A 22,395-nucleotide genomic window follows, 5' to 3' on the forward strand; every position below is an offset into this window, starting at 1 on the left:
TGGCAACCAATGCTTTACGAATCTTCGTGCTCTTACCATTGGAGCTTGTACAGATTTGGTGGCATTACCCGAGGGAATTCAACATGTGACAACCCTACAATCTCTCTATATTTCAAACTTGTTGAGGCTAAGACTTTTGTCATAATGGATTGGAAATTTCTCTTTGCTCGAAAAGCTTGAATTATCTTCCTGTCATAGATTAGAGTATATACCATATAAGATATGTTACCTCACACATTTGAAGAAATTGAGAATTCATAAGTGTCCCTTATTGGATGGAGGGTGCCTTGCTGATGTGCACATCCCAATCGTATGGGAGGGTGATGAAACATATGACTCGTCCGATTCGGATTAGCATGAGAGGTACCATAAAAGACTTAAATCACCTATCGATAGTGTTCCTTTTTCAACTATTTCACCTTCTTTATTATTTAACTAATTTCTCTTGCCTTCACTATACATTCGCAGGTTGCAGCGCAGAAATTTATCAAAAAGAAGGATAGCGTCCCTCCACTCCACTCCAGTTCGCCACCATCTTCCCCGTTATGTCGCGCGTGTAGAACAAACACCACCCTTTGCCTCCTCGTCTTGCTCAATCCCTCCTTCATCTCCTCCATCACCGCCGCCGGAAGAACCCCCGCATCCTCTCGATCGCCTCCTTCCTCTTTGGCCGGGTCCGCCCAGGTCGATGATCGGGAAGTTGAGATTCTCGGATCCGCCGCTCGATTCGGATGTCTCGTGCGGTCGAATGAAGAAATCCTGGGGATTTCGGTGATCCCGGCGTCCACGAGGCCTTTGACGCCGGCTTTCGAGTCCTTGCTCGCTCTGTCGCAGCTCTCTGCTCGCCGGAGTTGGAGGCCAAATCGATGGTAGGCATTGTTCCTCTCTCTCTCTCTCTCTCTCTCTCTCTCTCTCTCTCTCTCTCTCTACTGCAATTCAGTTTTCACTGTGAATGTGTAATGAGTTTGGATTATGAATTGAATGTTATGGAGACATTTGGATTATGATTTGAGTGTTAGGGAGACATTACAATGTCAATGCATGATATGAGCATCTTCTTTATAGCTGATTGATTGATTGAGAGAAGAGAAGTGAAGAGAACAATGACATCCATTGCGAGGTTCCGCTTGACTTTAGAATTATGAGGTTCATAAAAAATGGAAGGATAGCTTATGGGCTACCGCTTGCTGAGAAAATGACAATGCTGTCTAATAATGGATGATCCACTGGAGGATCGGGCGGCTAGTACACAAAGTTTTGCAATTTATGAAAACAAAATCTGTTAGGACAGAGTTGAACAACGATAGATGACAGGACGGTTCGATATGGTCTTAGCCCTTGACTTCTTCGCAATTACAGAAATCTATATGTAGAGGCATCTTTGGTTTGTAGTCCTCTCTTTGTCATCACTTTAAGGGAGTCTCTGGACTTCCTAGGTAAGCATAACTATTATCTACGAGCTGGGTCCATATGATCTAGTAAGCATATAGAAATCTCAATGTTCATCTGAGTATAACAAACAACAACTTGGTGAATCTTGGACAACCTTGATTGATGCTGAGACTTTCAATAGTTTTATAAATCATCTAAAAGTGGACCCTTTTGAAACTAAGGTACTGAGCTCTGTGAGCAGCTAATTTAACAATCATATGCCTTCGGACATGAGAAGCTGAATTGCGAAAAGATGTGGTTCTGATGTTACTGATTAGAGGAAAAACCCTTCTCGCTTTCTTTCTGGAATCCATGCATTAAAAGTCTTGTTAAAATGGGGACTTACCTTTGCATTGTTTCATAGGGCGGGACCATCCTCTCAAGCGTTACTTGAGATGTTGCAATGCATTAGAAAACTGAACTAGAGCTGCTGTAAAAGTATGGTGGAGGCCTAGGGCTTCTGATAAGTGCTCAAACCGACGAGAGCCCAGTCTCATCACGTGCTTTGGGTACTCCAGCATTTCTCTGCCAGAGATGTTGCGATGCATTAGAAAACTGAACTAGAGCTGCTGTAAAAGTATGGTTGGACGAATTCCTAGAGAATACGACAAAGGGTGTTAAATCCTTTTTTTTCCAACCAGAAAGAATGAAACGACCACCTCCGAGGTTCCCATCGATGAAAATGATCAGTCATTGAGGATGGTCTTACTAATTCGTATCATTGATCGAGACTAGATGCAAGATTATATGCTATGACAGGTAGTGGAATTTAGGTGATAAACTTTGTACAGATTCAGCGGTAGCAATTGCCTTCGCTGGTTGAACGAAGTAATTGGGCACTTTCATTTCATTAGTGTTCAACATATATTCTGGCCGACTCAATGGAAAAGTAAGTGATAACTCAAGTTTCGTACGCTTGCTATCATCATACAGTGAAAACCATTTACTCTGCACTTGTATGAACTACTGCGATTTTTTTTGCGAAGTGTCTTTTATCAATTCACTTTGTGAACTTTCTCTTGAGTTTTCCCTTTTTGAAAGGTGAAAAACACGCATCAGAAAGTCATGAGGCAAAAAATGATATTCCTCCAATCAGCAGCGATTGAATTACGAAATCTCTTCGGCCAAAAAAGGAAAATTATGAAGTCCCATGTTGCTGTTTTATATGACCCTCTTCGTAATTTATTTTTTTGGGCATTTGTCTCCTGCTCGAAGAACTTGCGCGATGCGTTGATCACCTCCCCCAAGAGGCTCTCAGGACCCCATAATCGCGCGATATTTTGCAACTACGTCATTGTAATGGGGGCTCATAAATGTTTGCTTAACCATTACATCACTTGTCTAACAGTCGGACGAAATAGACTACGATGATCAGTAATGCACGAAATTGCAATAACTTCATGAGATATTTTCATAAGGCAAACTGTCATCAATTTACATGAATCATGTGTTATTTCAAAGCTACTGGAAGGAATCACACGAAAATTTTGCTCATAAGGAGCTTAATTAATGTCATCTTTATAGAGACACTGATTAGTAACAATTGCAGCAATTTTTACACAGAACAAGGACTATTTTCCCCAATCGAATGGCATGATAGAAATCCATGAGAATTCATGCCTATAGGTTATAATGTCCTGATCATTTTTCATGAAGACATCTGATCCAATTTGAATCACAGAAATCAACAAAAAATCAAAAAATAGTGCAAACCGCAACTCAATAGAACGGCAAAACATTTGGCAGATTTTGGACACAACTTATAGTATGAGAAAAGCATATCAAATGAGGATTGTTGGGGACGTGCGATGAACTGTTGGAAAGCTATTTGAGTCATCTACGACTTTCATGACGGCATCCAAATCAGAAAACTGCATTTATAAGCTCATTCCGAAACGTTTACTAGATCAATCATCCAGGCATCCGAAATTGCAAAACTACCTTAAATCAGGCAATCAATCACATTCAAGCTATCATCAACCATCTGTATCCATTCTAGGGCAGGGTCTTTCAACCGGTGCCTTAAACGCCCCAATCAGGATTAAACGTGGCTGCCCTCTAGGTCAAATGGGGCCGGAATCTTTATCGGATCCCGGCTACCGGAGGGGCGTGAGGGGTCACTCTCCCCAGGTGGAGGTTCTCCTCCGTTTCCCTCATGAGCAAACACTAGTGACCCCTTACGCCCCTCCTAAATATCCTTAAATAGGTGTAATTATCATTGATCAAACACTAGGTGTGAGCTCTAGCTCTGGTCTCCTAACGACACCTCACTTCATTGAGCTCAAGGTTTAAATGATACCTTTTGCACATTTTGATCAATTTAAGCTCAATTTAATCGGCGATCAAGCCTCCACGGCAATCAAGGAATGCCAAGGGAACTCCGAGGGACCCGAGGACCATCGAAGAAGGATCGTAGTGGCCCGGATTTGTACCAATCAGCGGCTGAGGAAGGATCAAACGCCAATTTGGACCAACGAAGGAAGATCGGTTACCAAGAGGCCACCAGTGGCCGTTTTGCCGGTTTCCAACCACCAGCTACTCGAGGACTCAATGGCGGGTGCAACCAAAGTGATTCGAAAGCCAAGGAAATGGCGCGGACCATCAATCGAAGCTGAGGAACACGCCGCGCTCGGTACCGGCGTGAGCAACATCCTTGTGCCCTCGAGGGAAGGACGAGTGAATTGGGCGACCATTGGAGGCAGCAGCGACGTCGAGCAAAGATCGGGAGAGAGAGAAGTGGGGCCGGAGGTGGTGGCATAGTGCGGGATGTAGGGTGGTTTAGGCAGAAACGACGAAGGCAGTGAGGTGGGTGTTGAGAGAGAGAGGGGGGGCAGGAAAGGAGAGGGAGATTTTTGAGCTTTTCTATAGATTTCCAAACTTGGAAATTGAAAAACATGAGACCCTCCTTTGGAATAAAATCATATTACCCTCCTTTGGAAAAAAATCATATTTATATTGATTTAAGGGATGGAATCTTGGCCCTTAGATTAACCCAAGGGCTAGGATGCCATCTTACCTTTAATAAACCCTAGATGACATCCTAATTAAGCATATGTTAATTTCAATGGTCATGATACATTCTTAATAGATGATAATGATATAATTATAAGATAATTGGTTAATTAGGGTCTTCTTTTGCAATTTCACCAAACTTTGGGAACAAATTTGCAAACTTCATAAAATCCATGGCAAAATTGGAAATCTGAAAATTAAGGACACAAGTCAATTGGCCATGAGCGGGCCACCACGAAATAATCAGGAACTAGCCAAACCGGCCGGACCATTTAGTCTAGTTTGAACTGGTCTTGACTAATTCAACCTCAATTCCCTATGTATGCAATTAGGTCCTTAAAAAGAATTTTGTTTCTATCCTAGGGACAAAACAAACCGATTTATGCAATTGGCTCATCGAAAATGTAAATTAATCGAAATTGAGCTTCATCGGGGTCATGTGATATGGATTCATCCAATCGCCCATGCTTACAATGACCTATTCAACTCAAATTGACATCAAAATGATAGCACGACTTTTATATTAAATTGAACTGAGGTTTTGTGATAAAAGTAGACCTCAATTCTCGAAATTAGACCTTAATCTCAAATGGGTCAACTTGAATTTTGCTAATCGGAGTTCCTTAGCCTACTTTTCTCAAATTCAGGAAGGCTAAATCTCCCAAATTGAAAAGTTCCCAAATGAATTTTCAAAATTGACTTCGAATTCAGATTTATCTCACAAAAACAAGTGGAATGGAAGTGTCAATTTGCAAATCCTGTAGAATCGATCTGGACCCCCTAATCATGGCTAAAAATGAGAATCCATATTTTGGCATGCCCAATCTCAAAATTGATTAAATGAGTGAATGGGTAATGATCTCTAGATCAAATGTCATAAAATGAAATAGGCTTAATTATGACTATGATGGAAGTAATTTTATTTTTGGTCGATTTTGAACTTAAAATCAAAAAAATTAATAAAATAAAGTTCTTAAGCGATTTTTACAAAAACAAAAACTATGTTAAAGTCAAATTGAGACTAAAAGGAATCTTTATGTGTAAAAAGTCAATCTTTGACTTGAGAGTTTGACTTTTAATTGAAGAGTTGACCAAAGTCAATTTAAAAGTCAATCGTTTGACTTTTTGGGTTTTCGATGAAAATGGCTAGGCAAAGAAAAAAAATGGAAATAGACACTTTTGTACAAGAAATGGGCTTCGTCGTGATCGGAATCCCTAATCTCAAGTTTTCTACCTATACCAACGCGTCAATTGAAAATCATATATCAAGACAATAATGTACATTTTGACAATAGTCGTTGGACTAATGAAATAACCATTTTGGGTGTGGATTCGCACAACATCATAATCTAAATGGAAATAGTAATTGAGAAGTTAGGTAGTTTGATAAGCTTGTCAGAAACTATAGCGGAGAAACAACAGTCGTTGCTATTTTTAGATAGTCTACAAATGTTCAGGAAAATGATTGTATGGGTAGTTCTACCTTTGGATAAAAGCCCAATGGTAACTCTAATGGCTCTTTGCTTCTCCAATCCACCTCCAATGGATAGATTGAAGATGGCTATAGAAGCCAAATGTTAGAGAGAGCAACATACCAAGATCTGAAAATTTTGCTTCTAGCTATGTTCTAAGTGATACACTCTTTAGATTGTTTTTCTAAGTATTGTATTCGTGCTATCTTAGTAATTGTGCTAAATATTAAGTGTACAAGAGTAAGAGTAGTAGCTACATCCTAATAGTGTGATCTATCGTGTAATAAAATTAGTGCTTGCCAATTGTAACTTTCTAAGCAAATTACTAGTGTAATCCAACCTAATCTACAATTGTTAGTTTGAAGAGTAGACATACACTTGGGGGATAAAGCCGAACCATTATATATCATTGTGTGCTATTGTTTTCTATGTTACTACTTTTACAATTACACAATACGGTCACGAGCTTTGAAACATCACCTTAACCAGATCTTTACTTAGCGTCAACTATTTTTCGCTAAAGATTGTCAAGTTTTCTAAGTTGTATTATTAACCCCCAACAGGTATTGGACAATTACTAGAGCCATTGAGATCACACATTTGGTGAGCAATACCAATTGCAGCATGCTTAGAAGGTTGAGTTGATTCGATGTAGTCAAAATAGCACATCTAACTTGGAAGCTGGACGATATAATACGTTCAACAGATTCTATTTGTGCTTCAAAGAATTGAAAGAGTGTTTTCTAGCTGGCTATAGGCGAGTAATTGGATTGGATGGATGCTTTACAAAGACTTTAATTAGAGGGATGTTGCATGGGGTATTGTTGAAGCTGAGACCGAAAAATCTTGGACTTGGTTCCTCAAGCTACTAATGAAAGACTTGAATATGACACAAGATCTTGGCTAGACCTTCATGAGTGACAAACTAGAATGTTAGATTGTGCACTAGCTTTACTAATAGAAGTATTTGTTGTTTGCAGACTACCTTTTTTGCATGTCAAATAATGTGTTGCAAGGCATTGTCAATGCAATTTCTAAACTCTCTTCGCAAGCGCGGCATAGGAATTGTGCTCAGCATATTTATGCTAACCAGAAAAAATTATACAAGGGAGAAACATTTAGGAATTGCTTTTGCAGAGCAGCATATTCGACATATGAGGCTGATTTCAACATAGCAATAAAAGAAATGAAGAAAAAGTCTATTCATGCAAACGAAGACTTCATGAGATAGGGTCCAAAACACTTTTGTAGGACATTCATCAAGTGTGGACAAAATTTCAATGCTATTGAGGACAATTTAAGTGAGACGTTCAACGCATATATATGCAGAGAAAGGGAATGTGCCATTCTCAATACGTTAGAGGGCCTAAGAAAATGACTTATGGTATATGAGAGAAGCCAATTAATGGTTGGTTCAAAAGATGAGATTTGTCCAAAAATCATATTGAAGATTGAGGAGGAAAAGATGAAGTTTGGGTTTTGTAGTCCAATGCCATATATGGCTTCTAGATTCAAAGTTGAAGTAAATGATGACACTTATTTGTTGATCTGAATGAGAAGACATGCACATGCAAACAGTGGGATATATCGGGGATACCATATGACCATCCTATCTCATATATCAACTTCATGAAGTGTAAACTAAATGATTATGTAGTTGATTGTTTCAAGAAAGCTGCATAGGAGCATTGCTACCAATTTGCATTACCTACAAGAAAATGTGGCCAAAGACCAATGAGAGCCTTTATTACCTCCGCCATTCAGAAAGCTTCCAGGAGGCCCAAGAAAGACAAGAAGAGACCCAATGGTGAGAAGAAAAAGGATGAGAAAAGCAAAAGAATGAGAAAGCCAAGGGTCAACAAATTTGATCCTACTAAAGTATCAAATTATGGTATTACCATGAAATGGTCCAATTGTCGTGGTATTGGACACAACAAGATAACATGCCTCCAACCTCCGGCACCTTTCTAGATTAAATTGACCTATAAGGAATTCTAAACACAAATGTGATGTATTTTCTTTTAGAATACCTTATATATGTCTATTACACAAGGGAAAAAGGTAGGCCAAGGAAGCATCCAAAGCAACCAACCATTGACGAAGAGGCATCTAACAAACGAAGTGAAACTACCTCAATTGGATTAGTAAGAGGACAATCAAATATTGTCATATCTAAGAAGAGGAGGGTGACTAGTCCACCAGTACAATTCATATGATTTTTGATAATACCAATGTAAAACGTTAATATGGTTTGTCTTCTTATAGGTTCTACAAGGATATGGATTATATGTATCAGAAGCCACTAGAAACTCATATTTGAGTGTGAACATTTTATTTTGTTAAGGATTTTTTAAACCATTATGATTAGCATAATAACATTATGTTTTTCCCTCAATTTTCAGATGCCTGGTAGTAACATAGTACAATAAATTCATCAAGGTGGTGCAAATCATACATTGGATCTTTTAAGCCAAGTTTTTGGACCCCCTCAAACTAAACAATCTCAAAGTGAAGCAAGGCAATGAACCTATTGGGAGAGTTGGATGTTGGGTGTAAAGCTTGTCTTGTAAAGCTTGTTCAAGACTAGCATATATTGACTTTTTTTTTTTAATGGTTGTGATATGGAACATGCTTTTGGACCTCTGATGTATGTTGTGGATTGTGCCTTTTTTGGCTAGTTGGCTGGTTGGATGTCTAGAGTAAAGGCTATTTTGTAAAGCTTTTTCAAACATATATTGATATGTGGTTTTAATTTTGTCCTCTTCATTTTGTGTAGTTGATGTTATGTGCCTTCTTATGATGAATTTGGTCAATTGCATATGGCTTGTATACTGGAAGGGTCTCCCTCTCTCTTTGCCCATTGTGGTGATAAATATTATTGAAATTGATTTATGGTTCCACAGCTGCTAGAATAGGTTAATATTCTAATTTAGACTTACTACTCTACAATATTTGCATCTTAAGTCTTCTTTTATATTTAGAAAAGTATATTGCTCCCGGCTCATAATGTAAAATATTACTTGTTTGTAGATTTGCACATGCAATTTGTCCATCTTTTAGTTAGTGGGCATCATCTGCAGCCTAGGAATGAAATGTGTATTGGGTAGGCTTCAAATTGTCTTCTAATGATGATTCCAATAGAAAAAAAAAATCAAGTGTTAATGATATAGATGCAATGTTAGAGTACAACTCAGTCAAATTTAAGAAAATTGAAGGGAAGTAAATGTGTCACACGTGTACCAATTTAGAGTTTTTAATGACATGAAAAAATTAGTTTTTGATAAATTTGTCACAAGTATATCAATTTGGGATAAATTTGTAATAAATGTACTAGTTTGGGATAAATTTATCATAAGTATACCGGTTTGAAATTTTGTGTGATATTAAACCTATGAATTGATGCCATGCCACCATATGTCATCCACATTAGTAAATTTAATAGAAAAATTTAACGGAAGTTAATGAAGGGTAAATTTATCACAAATATATCAGTTTGAGGATTTTGATGATCAAAAAATTAGTTTGAGATAAATTTGACATACGTGTACCAACTTACGTTTTTTGTGGTATTAATCTTAAAGAAAATAATCTAATTAGTATTTAAATTATAATACTCTCATTGGTAGCCCTATATAGATATCCAAGACATATACAAAATCTAATTAATGTCCAATCAAAGAAAAGAAAAAGGAAAATTAAAATAATCACAATGTTGCAATACTATCCACATATGACCCTAATATACTTGAAGTTACTTAAAGATGCTTTACTTAAGTTGATGTAAAAGCTTCATCAAACTTATACAATTTTCCAAAATACCAACTAAATTATGACAAATCTACTTCAACTAGTACTATAATTCCGAAGGTTAATATCCTAAAAAACCCCAAACTGATACATGTGTGATAAATTTATCACAGACTAATTTTTTGACTATGAAATACCATAAACTGGTATATCTCTAATAAATTTACCCCAACTGACAAAAAAAAAATCCTAAATGGATATAGTTGTGACAAATTTATCCCAAATTAATTTATTCATCCTTTAAAAATCTAAACCGATACATTTGTAATAAATATATCATCCTTTAAATTAAATTAATATCACAAAAATCACAAAAATTTTATAACTATGACAAATGGAAAGTAAAATCACAAATTGGTACACTAGTCAACAATCACTCTCAATTTATTAATTTGACAATAAAATTTAATAGAAACTAACATACGATAAATTTGTCACAAATGTACCAATTTGGGATAAATTTGTTAAAAGTGTAACAATTTAGGGTTTTTTGTGGTAAAAAAAGTAGTTTGGGATAAATTTGTCACTGATGTATTAATTTATGATATTTAAGGATATTAACCCTAATTCCGACAAAAAAAAACAAAAAAAGTAGCATAATCTTTTGTTTCTCTTATGTGAAGGGAAGGGAAAACGTCGTCGCTGGAGGCATCGGCTTCTGCCTCGGTCGTCAGTTCTCTTTCGCTCTGAGAGAGAGCGAGAGACACTCGGACGAGAAGCGCTTCGACCTTCCTTCGCTTCAGCCATGGTGATCATCTCCTCTCTCTCTCTTTTCTCTTTTCTCCTAATGACTGTGCTTGAGTTTTCGAGCTTCTTCACTGAATCTCTCGCAATTCCCTTCGTTTTTTTGGGGCCAGGATTATCTGAAGACGGCGATCCCTTCGCAGCTCATATCGGAGAGAGGCTCCAATCTCGTCGTCATCAACCCCGGTACTCCTCCCACCTTCCTCTCTCTTGAACTGAATAGCTCCTTGCGTTGAATGCTGTGGCTTGAACGCGACTCGTTCCTTTTGGTTTTATAGGTTCTGCGAACATCAGGGTGGGCCTCGCTCAGCAGGACGCGCCTTTCATCGTCCCTCACTGCATCGCCCGGTACACCAGCCAGGTCCCCAAGCGAAACGTGCAAGATCAGGTCCCACAATGTTCATGACTTCTTCTTCTTCTCTTTTGGGTTTGATTTTATGTGCATTTGGGTTTGGCATTGTGGGATTTATGGTTTGCGTTGAGCTGAGCGTTTTCTGAATTCGTTGGGTTTCATTCGACTTCGTTGTTGTTGTTTTGGAGTTTTTAGATGCTCAATTCTCAAGTTACGACGGCCCAACACATGGAGCGAGAGAAGGCTTATGATATTGTGAGTTCACTTCTGCTGTTTTGTCCTTAGTTGTGACAATGTAAATGCCTTGAAATTTTCAAATTTTTCTCAGTATTAACGTGTGGGTTAGTGTACCTCAGATAGCATCTTTGTTGAAGATTCCGTTCTTGGATGAGGAGGTCCCAAACAGCGGCTCTTTCCAGCGCAAGGTTTGTAAGTTCCTTTGAAAATATTGTTGGACCTGGTTCTTCATCGCCCGAGTTAAGCTGCTCTCTTGCTTCTACTTAATCTTTAAAATGATATGGCAGACTTAGAGGAGGCTTTTTTTTTTTTTTTTTTTGTGAACTTCGCTGTTTACATCTCCAATTCATACAGTATTCAAGATAATGAAGTTTTTTTTCATTTTTATGGGCATATTGTCCTCTGAGGAAGTCTTATTTCTTTGATGGTTAGTAAAGGACGCAAAAGATTTTAGTGCCTTTCTTGATAACTTAGGGAGAAATTTCTCCTCTTGTTCTATTTAAATCTGTATTGCATTGTTGTCTAAGAGGAGACTGCAGTGTCATTGAACCTTGGATCTAGTATATTTGTCAAATTTAAGTACTGTCAGCTCAGTACCTGCCCCCCAAAACCTAATTAATAAATAAACACACCCAGCACCGCCCAAAACAGAATAGAGGTCTACCCAGAGTGCTTGGATGTCTATGTGTCTTACATGTAAATGAATGTCCTTTGCCACCCTTTATGTGTATTGTTTTGCAGTCTTCAGTTTCTAATGCATCATGATATTTGTTATTGGAGTTCGTCCAGGATTGTGTCAGGCAACCCAATTCCTTGTCAATTTGTTTTCAAGATGAAAGGAAAACTGACTTACCTGTTATACAGATGGGACGCGTTGATGGTTATAATCCACAGAATGTTAGGAAAGATTCAGTCTTTGCTTGGACGGATGTGAATGAGAAGCAAAGTTCGACTCTGGTAACAGGTCTATTTATAACTATTATTCTCAATTTGTGGGCTGATGATTCTTTTGAGTTAGTTGACTTCGCTATGGCTCAGACCTTTTACATTTCTCTTTTTATTTATGTTGTCTGCTGCTACTTATTTATATGTCATAGACTCAGAAACTTTGCTGTTAGATCATGGACGACTTCTATGCAAAGAAAAATGGCAACATAGATCTTTCCTTCCCTTGTCTAAGATCTGATGTAGTATAGGCTTCTGTCAATTAAATAGTCGTAGCAATTTAAGATTTTTAGCTTTTGTCTGGACTGGAGCATGTCTCCAATACACTAGATGCCTAGGATATTGACCCACTACCATGAAACATTGATCATCTCTATATACTTTTTGGAACTAAGTAGAGAAATTATGCAGTAGATATAAACTAAAAATGCCATATGATTATTTTGTCTCTAAATTGGAGTATCAGGGATGTTAAGTAGCTTATATCATTAGCATGCCATGAAATGGAAGCTGTCATCTAAAATGTAGATAGCTAGCAGGATGGTGCACTCTGTCAATGTTTGGAACTTCTGACCATAAACCTTTAATCGTGTCTGCAGCTGATTAGACGCATAAATGCTCGTTCCGATTATTTCTCCGATGAGCATGGTATAAAGTTCTGCCTCTTGTACAGAAGCAGCTGTAGCTGCTTATGATTTTGAGCAGAAGCATCCAGCTTCAATGCTCCTAGCCTGTAGTCAGTCCACTAAAGTTCTGTTGGTTGTATTGGTGACTTGGTTTGTTTAAGAATGTATGAAGTTGATAAGGTAATGGGTTGTTTTCAATATTTTCTTGTTTATTCAAGGATATGTAAAGTCGGCTCTCGGCTAGAGCAAAGGTCTTGTCATTTTATAAATAGTCGGGGTTGCTAAATGACCTACAGAATGAAAAGTGGAAGCATTTTTTTCCCCTGCAATTATGTGTCACCTGCATTTGTGATTGCTGAGTGATATGCATTATCAAGGTTGTTTATTTTAAATACGAGTTGCATAATCCAATATGATTATTTTTTGTGCTGATATTGAATCCACAGCAAGTCTTTAGTTTGTGCTTTTGTATATGACTTGTACCTTTGCTTTGCAGATAGCTCAAAGGATAAAGATGTGCCTAGTACTTCATTGGACCAACATGAAGGAATGGATATGGACTTAGGTGAACATAAATACAGAAGGTTCATTTGTGGTGAGGAGGCTCTGAAAATATCACCCACAGAGCCTTATTGCTTGTGCCGTCCTATCCGAAGAGGTCATCTTAACATTTCACAAGACTATCCTATGCAGCAGGTGAGATACCCCTAAACATTATGTGTAAAAAGAAGTTGCCGTCTGATTATTACTGAGTTTTACTCTTTCATTCCTAGAAGGAATAAATTAAGTACATTGCTTAGTTAGATTCATTGGTATCTACAGCCCCATCAAGAGTCAGCTTTAAGCATCCAGCAAAACTCCTGTCATACATCTGCTACGTAATACAATAGTAGTATGGATATGGTGAAGTGAAAAAAGAATGATATGGAAAGATGTTGCTCAACCCTATAATTTTGCTTCACAGGTATATGAAGATTTGCATACTATCTGGGACTGGATATTGGTGGAGAAACTGCATATACCCCAATCTGAGAGGAATATGTATTCTGCTATTCTTGTGGTGCCAGAGACATTCGACAATCGTGGTACTTATTTGCATTGCTCTGATTATGTTCATTTGTTATATCCACGAAGGGCTTACTTTTAGTTTTTCTGCTTATACATTTCATAGGATTCTCTGTGTTTGTAAGTGGATACATGAACATATGCTTGATTATAAATAGAGAAATAATAGTGCGGTTTCTTTCCATGCTTCTTTATTTTTTCCTATGGTTCATTGGCTGATTTTACTTTGGTTTATCTTTAGGAATGGATTTCTTTATTCTACTCTACAATTGAGAAGTAGTGTACCATTGCTGTCACTAAAGATTACTCCAAAAAAGGACCTTTAAAATCTTAAGTTAGCGTAATAATCTATAGGTTGACAATAGGAAAATTAAATTTGCCGGGATTAATGCTCTTTTGCGGATTCTTTTGCGTCTTGTTGAGCAATTGGTTGCCTTTTCTTAAGCTTTAAAGCATGGATCAGTAATAAATTATGTTGGTCCCTTTTGCTTCAGGAGTTTATACCAGGTGTGATTAAGGTGTCTGACATAGAACTTTGGATATGAGGTTTAGTTGTATGTTTGATCTTATATCAACTTCTTCCCACCTTTTTCTTCAAGTGCGCAATGATTTTTCAGATGGCAGTGTGTCAGATTCATATTGCAACATAGCATTTATGTGAGAAAGCATAACATACACTAGTTGTAAAAGAGTTATGGAGAGTTGCCACCCCTGTTAAAACAATTCTCAATAGAAGACCTCTTCAAAAGCCGTGAATAAGTTTTAAAGTAAATGCTTCATTTGCTTCTCCTATAAAATATTAACATTTCTCTCTTTAAATCAGCAGTGATACTGCTGGGGAAATTGAATGGAATCCTTCAATTTCTTCTTCTCCTTGCTTTTGCTAACATGGATTCTTATCCATGGTGATAGCTCATTCTTGACCATGGCTGTTAGGATCCAATCTGGACTCTAAGATCTTATTTGAAACTAAAGAAGTGATTCAGATATTAAGTAGGATCTTAATTAGCTAGGATCTTTATATGGTCCTGATCCTAAGCTAAAAAGTGATAGGATCAATGCATCCTACTGATCCCACCAATCAATCTTGACATACTTCAACCTTGAAATATGTATATCCTAACATCTATGTGATAGAAATATAGATTTTTCTTGAGCATGAACTATATGAACTATAAATTGACACCATTGGAATTTTATCGTTGCACAATGTTCATAGTTATTAAATTCAGACGAATATTCAAGATTTTTGTATTGTTGGAGTAATTTTTAGGATCTTACAATCCACAACCTGATGTTACGATTTGATGCCTTAGACACCTTCATGAGTAGGATTCTGATCCTAACAAACTGGTTCTTACTATAGAAAACTCATCCAAGAAAGCACCGATAGTGCTAAATTAGTGTTCCAGAAATGTACTGCCCTTGTGGAGTGGCTTAGTAGGTGATTTAACCATCTCTAGGGCATACATACAAAGAACGCACCTAAACCAGAATCAAAGCCGTTCTGCACATTACTGATTGTCAAAATGCTATTCAAAACTGCATTCTTGTCTAGGGAAAGAAAGCGACTCTTGAGGAACTTCCTTTACTAGATCCGCCTTTGTGGGAAATTAGCCTCCTCACTCAAATTTCTCTGAAATGACAGATTAGAACATGCTTTGATTAAAATACCTGCTAATAGACCAAGACCAAATGATCCTTATCTTCATTGTGGTTCACACTCTCAAGATTGTAACAAAGGATGAAGAAATACCACACAGTCTCAATTCCCAATCTTGAGCACTTCAAACGATATTTGATCTCCATCAGGTTCTGTTGTGACTGGTATACAAAAATCTCAAAATTGTACTGGCTTGCTACAAGCCTTAAAAGAATGGGGGAATAATTGTTTTATGAATGATTCTACACTTAAACCACTATGCCTGAAGGAGATGGGGTACTTTATAATCAATAGATTATGATAGATTAGCTATCCTTCTCTGATCAACTTCCAGTCTATAAGTGCTCCTGCTCCCTTAAATCATCCATGCTATGCAAGAATTTCTGTTTTTTTAAGTAGTTAAGGTAATTCATTCGGGTTGAAGATGTGGTTTAGTTAAACTAGTTAAATAGTTCTGCGTTATCCAATTCATCGAGTTGAAATTCTGTAAGCTTAGACATGTTGCTGATGGAAGAGGTTTTTATTTAGATTCATCAGTGGATCCTTCATCCTTAGTTATATGCCTTTCCAACCATACTTTTAAGACATGACATAGTGTATGTAACATCAATGGATGAAGGATGAGTTGCATGTGTACCTTGAGTGGGTGGTATCCTTTTTCATCTGTGCTCAAAATACATCTTTTGTTAGGTAAAGCAAAAAGGTTTTTCTATGGCAATATTTCTGCAAACATCTTGCCTTGTTTTCTCATAAGTTTAGCTTTTTGCATTGAATACATGTATCCAGAATCCAGAGAATGGTTCCTTGGTTGTTTTGCTGTTTTTCTTTGCCAGGGAATCTTGCAGATTCCACATTGAATTTTCTGTTTTCTATGGTTTCAAGCAGAAATTAAGGAAGTGCTTTCTATAGTGTTGCGGGACTTGCAATTTAGCTCCGCTGTGGTCCACCAGGTTGGTAACTTTCTGCCTTCTAATGACTTTCAGAAAATTATTCCCATTTATGTTAAACTGTGAAAGATATTGTGTGATAAAATAGTTAAATCGTAAAATAGTATGTGCTCTAGCACGTCATACTGTTCCGATGACAGTAATTCCCAAATACCATAAAATTATAATTAATTTTTATGGACGTGCATATTTTGTAACTTCATTACCAGATTATCTTACAGCTTGTTTACTTTGCATGGCATTAACTTTTTCCAAACGTGTGATTTTTTCTCTTCTGTACTCTGCAAGGTCCAAATTGTGTTTTGAGTCTCATGATGTGATCATCGTCCTGGACAAATATATATCTATGGCTGTACATTCCCACTGTTTTCTGCATTAGTAGACTAAATAGTTTATTGACCTGAACTGATTCCTCAGGAAGGTCTTGCTGCAGCTTTTGGGAATGGTTTGTCAACTGCATGCATTGTAAATATGGGAGCTCAGGTGACGTCAGTCATATGCATTGAGGTACTTGCGGTTCTCTAACTTTTTTCCTTCCTTGGAGGACAAGTCTTGCTTTAAATGATGCAGAGCAGATGATGCGGTGCTAATCATTGCCTCCTAGCTTTTGAAGCAAATTCACTGGTCATTTCAACATAGATTGACCTTAGATATAACATCCTTCAATAAATCAAAGGAAAAGAAAAAGGAGCTATCCTTGTTTGTGTTTGTGTGTGACCAATGATCTGTATAATTATTTGCAAAATCCATATTGCCCAGTAATTATTATGAAAGACGGTGCAGTCTCCACTTTGAACATCATTCTTGACTTGTCATGACCAATACCAGCTGTGAGATTGTTGCTCACGCCTCCGTGTTTATTTTACCTCTTTGCTATAAATTTCTTGTTCCACCATTTCTCATTTTGTTAATGATAATGTCACCTCCAAATTAATGGATGAAAACTGAATCAAAACGACAAAAAAATTCTATTTAGGTTTGGATTTTGCCTTCCATCAATTACACTACTAAGGTAATATTTGCAAACAGGCACTCTCCTTTTCTAGACCACTATGATGCTGCATTTTATGTCTGACTAACATTCTTCTCGTAAAAAAATAACCCTCAGCTGTGCCAATATTTTATGAACAACAATGAAACAAATTAGACTTTTACACATTCTGCCCAGACATTATATCTACTGATGACTTGAAAACTATGATATATTATGTTCCGCTGAGTTAATGAAGGAATTGTCTCTTTTAATTGTCAGGATGGAGTGGCTCTACCTAACACCGAGAAGACATTACCATTTGGTGGAGAGGTGCTGTTTTTTATTTGTCATAGATCCGCATTAGCCTAGCTACCATCATTTGCTGAATGTTTAAAGTTGATTTACCTCCCCACCTTACATACTTGAATATTCCTTTTTGATTTGCTTGTAGTATGTGAGGTCTGCCTTCGTTCTAGAGATAGAAAGCTTTTGACAAAATTTTATATTATATCTTGAGATAACTTAATTCAGCGTGCAAATTTTTATTATTTGTCCAATATATCTACTTTGTTGTTTCCTTGGACTTGAAACTATTTCATAAACATCAATGGTTATGATATTGATGTGTAATGTGGTTTCAGGATATATCCAGATGCCTCCTATGGACCCAGAGGCATCATCAAACTTGGCCACAAGTTCGCACAGACATGTTGACCAAGCCTATAGACATGTTGATGCTAAACGAACTGAAAGAATCCTACTGTTACATCCAAGTGAGTCTGATTCGGTAATTAAAATTCAGTGTTCATTAAAAATTTATACTCACGAGCACTATAAATTTATATCTATGCTCCACTTTTAATGGTGGAAATCCCACGCGAGAACAGGGATTTATTGAGTTTAGGAACCATAAATACGTATCACTGTGTATGCAGAAACATGTGTTGCATGCTCTCTCTCGGACTAGTTGTGTCTTAGCATTCTTCCACAACTAAGTTTCATGCTTACAGGAGGGGGAGGTTGATGCTGTAGCAGTTGTTCACTCGTACGAGGATGGGATGCCAGCTGCATCTCATAGGACAAGGCTTACTGCTCTCAATGTATATCTCCCAAATTGAATTCTCTTTCTCTATATTACTTCGCTTGCTAGATGTTTAGCTGTTTAGAGATGGACTAATGGTTCTTTTCTAATTAGGTACCTCCTATGGGTTTGTTTTATCCAATGCTTTTGGTTCCAGATGTATATCCTCCACCACCTCGTTCTTGGTGAGTGAAATTGTTACGTTCAAAATACTTTTCTGAGCAAGTTTAATTGTGATAAAACGTCTCTACCACGGTGATTGTTTTACAAGGTTTAATGACTACGAGGATATGCTAGAAGAAACATGGCATGTTGATTATCCCAGACGACCAGACATGGCGGATGGTCTCTATCCTGGTTTTAACATTGGATTGCCAATGTGGGACAGCTATCCGATATTTCAAACAAAACCGAAGAAGGAAGAGAAGGTTGGCCTTGCTGAAGCAATCACTAGTAGTATTCTTTCGACCGGTAGGTCCCTACCATTTTCTTCTTTAACTCTGCTTGCAGAGTGTCATGTGGTATGGATCGTAATATGTTACTTTGACAGGCCGCATCGATCTCAAGAGAAAACTGTTCTGTACCATACAACTGGTGAGTCTAGTGCACACAATGAGATGTTTCTTGAATTGCTATAAATTGACTTGGAAAAATGACTTGGTCTTGTGATTCAGATCGGTGGTGTAGCTCTGACTGAGGGTCTCATTCCTGCTGTGGAAGATAGGTTAGTTTACTGATGCTTTAAACATTTGCAGAGTCGTGGCTTTGTGAGTATTCTGGCATGGGGACAGAATTTCATGTTTGACTCTGTATAAACGGGTCTAAAGAGCTTTGTCTATGCTGAAAGAAAATCAATGAATTTATTTATGGAAATCTGCTGGAGTAATCCCCTCTTAAATCAAGACATTGGCCTCTTTTCTGGCAAAAAGTCCTAAGAAAGATCACATTAATATAAGACCATGGGCTATATACTTGTATGTTTCGGACTTGTCATAAATTCATGATATTTAAAACCCTAAGTTATTCTTCTATGTTACTATCTTTTATACTGTTGATGGTTTATCAGTATTTGAGCTCCCTTTTATTTTGACAGCTATTTCTTATATGGCTTTAGTTTTTTGGGCTCTTTCCGTAAATGGGGTTGCACCCCCTTGGTGCCCTATATTTGAACTTTTTCCATATATCAAGCAACAATCATTGTTAGGACTTGCAATGTTAGCTCTTTGTTTATTTACATCTCTTCCATTTAAATAGAAGGATTTTTGTTTGGAGAACTTAAAAGTCCAAACCTTGGGTCAATGATAATGTGTCTCAGTGCCCATCATGGACTCTGGTGTCATTGTCCGGTATTTTTATTTTTATTTTCGCAAAGAACCTTTTCAATAGAAATGCCAAAGCCTAAAATTGTTTCTCATTACTCATTGATTCTGTTGTTACAGAGTATTGCATGCAATTCCTTCAAATGAAGCAATTGATACAGTCGAGGTCAGTACACTCTTTCTTTGCTTCACTGCTGTCATGTTAAGTATTTCTTTGCTATATTTAGTTGTGGACTAGCCCTGGAGATTAGGTGGTCGTGCAGCTTATGTTCATTTTACTGGCAACTGCATGATTAGCAGCATTAATTGGCACAATGTTTACGTGTTAAATAGGTTGATTTGTGGATGTTTATATTGCTGGATCAAAGAACTACATTCTATCTATGCTGCTCGGTTGTAGTCATCCAAATAAATTAAAACATGTCTTATTCAAAGGTTATAGAGGCTCGGCTTTTCCTGGGCGTATCATTTGTATCACATAACTTGAGTTTGTCACCTTTTCATCTCATACTTTGAAGAGTTCATCATAAAGATTAATCAGATGTGCAATATTCTTAAGCTGGACTTACCAATAGTGTATGTGAGGTGAAATTTCAATAAGACCAAGTTTGTGCACTTCTGGATTGAGTAAACTGAGTTGTTGTCTTCAACAGGTTTTGCAATCAAGAACACACCCTACTTTTGTGTCGTGGAAAGGCGGAGCGGTAAGATAAGCATTGTCTCAATATATCTTCTCACTATTTTTTGCTGTAAGAAGATGACTTTTGACTAAGACTCTGTATTTGGTGAGTTGAACATTACTCTTTTTCTTTCCTGCCTGTTGGAGATTGGGGGCTGTTTTGTATAAGAAATTCCATTGGTCTTTTAATCAAAACATGCAAAACATATTCACCAAATCCCCTTTTACTCAGCCAGTAATTATGGGAGTAAAGGCAAACATTGCATTTTTCCAAAAGTACGTGCCTTTTTATAAAACACCGTCTTAAAGACACAAAGAAAAGCTTCTTTAAAAAGAGATGTGCCATGTTTGCATTACCATCAGATAACATTGATGGTGATGCAAACTCGTCTCATAATGTTGATGCTATCCTCAAGTCAGACCTTGTCATGGTCTCTCAGATAGTCTGGCTAATTTAAATTTATTCACCAATTTTCATGTCCATTGTTCAAACTCGCAACTTCTTAGTGATGACCTTACTTGTTTAAATTAAGTTGTAGCCTTTCTTAACTTGATTGATTATCATGCTATTAATTTGCAGAGCAATTTATGAAAATTTTTGTGTCAAAATCTGATATATCTCTAGTTTTGAAAGACTATTGCTGGGAGTGTTCTGACAGATTAAATTTTCCTTTTACTGCGGAGGCATGCTTTGTTCTCAACAGATTCTAGGAATTCTGGATATTGGCCGAGATGCTTGGATACATCGTATGGACTGGATTCACAATGGAATCCATGTCGGTAGTGGCAGAAAGTACAAGGACTCTTATTACGTCCAAGCACAAGCAACATGTTACATAAATTCTTGAAAGGTAAAACAATTCAGGCTCATAGCTACTCCCATTAAACTGGTCAACTGACATGCTCTCTTTATGACGTGCGGGATATTCTAAGTTAATATGAGCATTTCGCCACTGGATGTTGGAAACTGCATTTGAGGACATTGATTGCTGATCTCCATGGGTTTAAATACACTCACGTGTCTACAAGACAGCACCAGATGTTGACATTTTAAATCTATTTCACTTGTACAGCAGTTGCAGTAGTTGGTCTCCCCTTCTACACATTCCATGGGCAAGGTCATAAGCCCGGTAAGTGTCCAGTGTCTCATCTGAATGATTGCATAATTGCAGAGTAGTTATAACTGTTGCATTTCATTCCTTCAATCTCAGTATCTGATCATAGTTTGCACACCCAAATTAATGAAGCTTCTCATTGTTAGTTGAAGTGGATCTGAAGCCGGCTGATTTTTGTGGACAAAGAAAGCAGATGCTTCAATGGCAGTGTTAGGTGGCTGGGAAGAGTTTATCTTCGTTTGTACTCGTCACTTCATTTGCTCGGAGTCGGAAGCAGAACGTTAGAGCATGACAGTGTGGATCTCAGTAGTTGGCCTTTTAGCTTCTCCTGTTTTGAATCAGTTTAAGGTATGCGAAAATCGATGAGCTTGCCGTTAAGTAGTTTCTCTTGCTTTTTAGCTGACTGAAGTAGAGCAGGTGTAAATCTTTTGGGCAGTGAAATTAACTGCACCTTTTCTATTGAGTTACAAAGGGTACGTTTGATTCTTGCTTTTCCTTCGTCTTCTGCCACGGGAACGTAAGCGCTTTGTATGCATCCGTGTATAATGGTCGAGCCAAAGTTAGGATGATCGTGAAAAAGAAATTTATCTTATCTTACTGTACAGATCCAACAAAATGTAAAGTCATTTTCAGCAACTATAGAATAAGGATTTAACTTGGTTAAGAACGTTGATCTGAATAGAAATCCAATTGATGTGTATTTTTTTCATGGTTTTAAAGTAAACTGGCAATAGCATAACTTGAAAAGATATAGTTGCTCAGGCATGTGTTTGTTTTGCGGAAAATCAACAATTTTTCTATAAAATTTGCTTGTATGACTTATAAAAGTGAATGAAGGAAAAGTATTATCATCGTCAATGAAAATGTGAGGTATAGATTGTTGTTGATTATGAAAAGTTTTTTGGTAAAATCAAAAATAAATAAGAC

General features: G+C 37.3%; 1 protein-coding gene and 1 long non-coding RNA gene across 11 annotated transcripts; both read left to right on the forward strand.

Moving 5' to 3' along the window:
- Positions 1–152: 152 nt before the first annotated feature.
- LOC120286907 lies at positions 153–1,024 on the forward strand. The gene is made up of 2 exons (XR_005545619.1): positions 153–363; positions 469–1,024. It is a non-coding gene; the product is annotated as an uncharacterized LOC120286907 (long non-coding RNA).
- Positions 1,025–10,359: 9,335 nt separating this feature from the next.
- Positions 10,360–21,959, forward strand: LOC104414551 (actin-related protein 9). 10 transcript variants are annotated; one of them, XM_010025696.3, is made up of 22 exons: positions 10,360–10,470; positions 10,580–10,652; positions 10,745–10,854; positions 11,014–11,073; positions 11,175–11,243; positions 11,920–12,019; positions 13,123–13,322; positions 13,591–13,711; positions 16,237–16,304; positions 16,719–16,808; positions 17,554–17,604; positions 17,916–18,047; positions 18,285–18,374; positions 18,470–18,540; positions 18,627–18,826; positions 18,906–18,949; positions 19,030–19,079; positions 19,795–19,840; positions 20,328–20,378; positions 21,058–21,204; positions 21,427–21,483; positions 21,615–21,959. In XM_010025696.3, the coding sequence occupies exons 1-20, from the start codon at positions 10,468–10,470 to the stop codon at positions 21,199–21,201; spliced, it is 1,773 nt and encodes a 590-aa protein (XP_010023998.2). In that variant the 5' UTR covers positions 10,360–10,467; the 3' UTR covers positions 21,202–21,204; positions 21,427–21,483; positions 21,615–21,959. The 10 variants fall into 10 exon arrangements, with proteins under 10 accessions (XP_010023998.2, XP_018716970.2, XP_010023997.2 ...); XM_018861425.2 differs by having other exon boundaries at positions 21,565–21,949; XM_010025695.3 differs by having other exon boundaries at positions 21,601–21,949.
- Positions 21,960–22,395: the final 436 nt, after the last annotated feature.

The sequence above is a fragment of the Eucalyptus grandis genome, chromosome 8 (assembly GCF_016545825.1).
Source record: "Eucalyptus grandis isolate ANBG69807.140 chromosome 8, ASM1654582v1, whole genome shotgun sequence".
NCBI classification, from domain to species: domain Eukaryota; kingdom Viridiplantae; phylum Streptophyta; class Magnoliopsida; order Myrtales; family Myrtaceae; genus Eucalyptus; species Eucalyptus grandis.